Below are 3287 nucleotides of genomic sequence, written 5' to 3'. Positions count from 1 at the left end.
CTGTGTGTATGTCTGCAGGCCAGAAGAGGGCACTAGACCTCATTACAGATGGTTGTGAGCCACCATGTGGTTGCCGGGAATTGGAACTCAGGACCTTTGGAAGAGCAGGCAGTGCTCTTAACCACTGAGCCATCTCTCCAGCCCGAGATCAGTCTTGTAACGATAATTAGGACTTTTATTTTGAGAGAGATGAAAATACAATGGATGTTAAAAGTTTAATTCACAATAGACTAAAAATTTAGGGCTGGGAATGAAGCTCAGAGTGCTTGCCTAGCATGTAAAGAAATCCTGGATTTGACTCCCAGTTCATCAAAACAGGAAACTCTGATCCTTAAAACCTCATTTTTTAAAGAGTTATGTGTATGTATATGAATACAGATGCCCATTCAGATCCTCTGAAGCTGGAGTTAACAAGAGTTTGTGAGCCACCCAATGTGAGTACTTGAACCTGAACATGGGTCCTGTGGAAGAACAGTCAGTGCTCTTAACTGCTGAGCCATCTCCTTAGCCCCAGAACTCTATTCTTTGTAGTTTTCCTAGTACTTTCTGTCAGTATTGTAATACATGTTGTTACGGTTTTTAAATCACTTCTAACTAAAAAGAAACACTAGACTCTATCTATGTCTATTGCAGATTTCATGCAGAAAGAGCCATTGGTATCATTACCCACATCCTACCTGAAGATCATCTTCTTTTGGCCTCTTCAAAGAGGGTGAAAGGTACCCTTTGTAATCTAGCATGAGACTCTTAATCTCAGGGTTGTGGGTTCGGGACCCACGCTGGTCGCCAATTTGTAGTAGGAGCACGAGACAGGCTGCGTTGGCAGCCCAGCTAGCTTACATCCGAAATAATTTCACAGAAACTGTATTCATTTAAACACTGCCTTGCTCATTAGTTCTAGCCTCTCACTGGCTAACTCTCACATCTTGATTTAACCCATTTCTATTAAGTCTGTATGTCAACACAAGCTCGTGGCTTACTGGGATTCAGCATGTCTGACCTGGCAGCTTTATGGCAGGTAGCTCTCTGCCTGCCTCCTTCCTCCCAGTATCCAGTTCTCTTTTTCCTGCTTATTTAAATTTTGCCCTATCAAAAGGCCAAGGCAGTTTTCTTTATTCAACCAATGAAAACAAAACATAGAAAGAAGACCTACACCATTCTCAGATGGTTGTAAATTGATATATGGCATAAAGTTAGACTGTTAAATTGTGTGGATATATGACTAAAATAGTTCCTCAACTCCTGTGGTTCATCTCTTTGATATAACATTGTTGATTGTTTATTTTACTTCTCCCTCCATCCCTTTCCTTTGAGTAAGATGCAAGAATCATGCAGACAAGTCCACAGTAACATAGTTCAGGCTAGCTTACAGTGTGCGGTATTCCTTTACCCCAACTTTTAAGTGTTCTTGCCAAATTCTTTCTTTGCTTATTTTACCTTTTCTGCTTATCCTTACCAGTGCTCTTTCACTTAATGCTTTGATTCTGTTGCGACTGGATCACCCTTGTGGTAAATATGTCCCTGGGTGAGACTTACCCTAATCCTAGGTTATCTTAACTCACCTTAATACCAGCAACAAGTTAGGTAGTAAGAAAAAAAAATCAGTTACACAAAGCCTCACTAATACTGAGTCTCCATTGTGTTGGTTATTTAATTCCTTTCTTCAAGTGAGATAGTAAAGGACTGGTGAGATGGCTGAGGGAGGGAGTGGGCAGTAGGAGAGAACTGACTGCCACCAGATTGTTCTCTCACCTCGGTTGGAATGCTGTGGAGCAAACCCACCCACACAGTAAATAAGTAATGGAGAAAGTAACTTCTATCTTTATGTTTTCTCCTGCTGTACCCTGAGCATGTTTCCGTCTCAGTACACATAGGTGTGCACTTTCTTCTTTTCCTTATGGCGGCTATCTTTTCACTGCCTCTGTACCCGACAATGCCGGCAGTGTCTGTGTTCTTGGTTTTATATGGATTCGGAAACCTTGGGTGGAACTTCGAAGTTGAAATGTCTTTTGACCCAGTTGAGTTAATGGAGTAAGAGGAGCAAGCGCTGTTTTGGTTGTTTGGTTAAAGGTTATGTTTCCTAAAGGGTGCTTTCAGAATTGTCAGAAGTGCTTAAACTAGCACTCCTCGGTAGTTGTGCAACTTAACTTTCACTTCTCCTAGCATTCTTTTTTTTTTTTGGTTTTCTGAGGCAAGGTCTCATGTTTCCAGGCTGCCCTTAAACTTGTCTTACAGCCAAGGCCAGCCTTAAACTCCCAGTCCTACCCCCGCAGCCCCCCAGTTGCTCACATAGACACCCACAACCATTCCCAGGGGGCGTTTATAAAATGTAGCAAGCAATTGCAATAGAAGCTGATTCTTAAAAATAATTTAAGGAGCACCATTTCCCCCTCATTTGAACAATATACTGTGTAAATAGAATGACTTTCCCAAGTGTACTGTTGAAGTAATTTGGGTTAGCACAGTGGCACACACTTGGAATCCCAGCATAGAAAGTTGAAGCAGGAGGATTGCCATAAATTCAAATCCAGCTTGGGCTAATATATCGAGAGCCCAGCTCAGAAGGAAGAAAAAAAAACCTTAAATGTAGAACACTCTGATCTTGGCCAGTTCTGAATCCCAGTCAGTTACGTATTCAATACTTAGTAAATACTACAGTCTTTAGTTTTCAGTTGAATGTTGGCCCTTTAGAAAACGGATTTTGAGTTTCCTAATTTATCGCTTTCTCTGTTCAGCACTTATCTTAGAGGAGATTGCAATTGACTGTCATAACAAGGAGACGGAGCAGAGGCTGCTTCAGGAAGCACACGACTTGCACTTGTCTTCACTCCAGCTAGCTAAGAAAGCTTTCGGAGAATTTAATGTACAGACTGCAAAACACTATGGTAACCTCGGAAGACTTTACCAGTCAATGAGAAAATTTAAGGTAAAGGGGGTCCTATATTCTTTTATCTCTAAGTAATTAGTAAATATAAAATAATAACTATAGCAGGGTGGTGGTGGCGCACACCTTAATCTCAGAATTTAGGAGGCAGAAGAAGTTGGTGGATCTCTGAGTTGGAGGCCAGTCTGGTCTACAAAGCGAGTTCCAGAACAGCCAGGGATACACAGAGAAACCCTGTTACAGAAAAAAACATACACACACACACACACACACACACACACACACACATATAAAAAATAAATCTTTAGTAATTTTTTTTTTTTTTTTTGTTTTTCGAGACAGGGTTTCTCTGTGGCTTTGGAGCCTGTCCTGGAACTAGCTCTGTAGACCAGGCTGGTCTCGA

At 41.3% G+C, this 3287-nt stretch overlaps 1 protein-coding gene across 1 annotated transcript in view; it reads left to right on the top strand.

Moving 5' to 3' along the window:
* The window catches only part of Appbp2 (amyloid beta precursor protein binding protein 2), a 41506-nt gene that overhangs the window by 32750 nt on the left and 5469 nt on the right, over positions 1-3287 (top strand). Inside the window, exons 10-11 of the mRNA XM_005350448.2 lie at positions 634-719; positions 2736-2926. Coding sequence (XP_005350505.1) covers positions 634-719; positions 2736-2926 — 277 coding nt within the window. The remainder of the gene's footprint in view (positions 1-633; positions 720-2735; positions 2927-3287) is intronic.

The sequence above is a fragment of the Microtus ochrogaster genome, chromosome 7 (assembly GCF_000317375.1).
Source record: "Microtus ochrogaster isolate Prairie Vole_2 chromosome 7, MicOch1.0, whole genome shotgun sequence".
In the NCBI taxonomy this organism is placed as follows: domain Eukaryota; kingdom Metazoa; phylum Chordata; class Mammalia; order Rodentia; family Cricetidae; genus Microtus; species Microtus ochrogaster.
The sequence above is the reverse complement of the archived record's forward strand: the minus strand, read 5'-3'. Positions and strand labels throughout refer to the sequence as shown.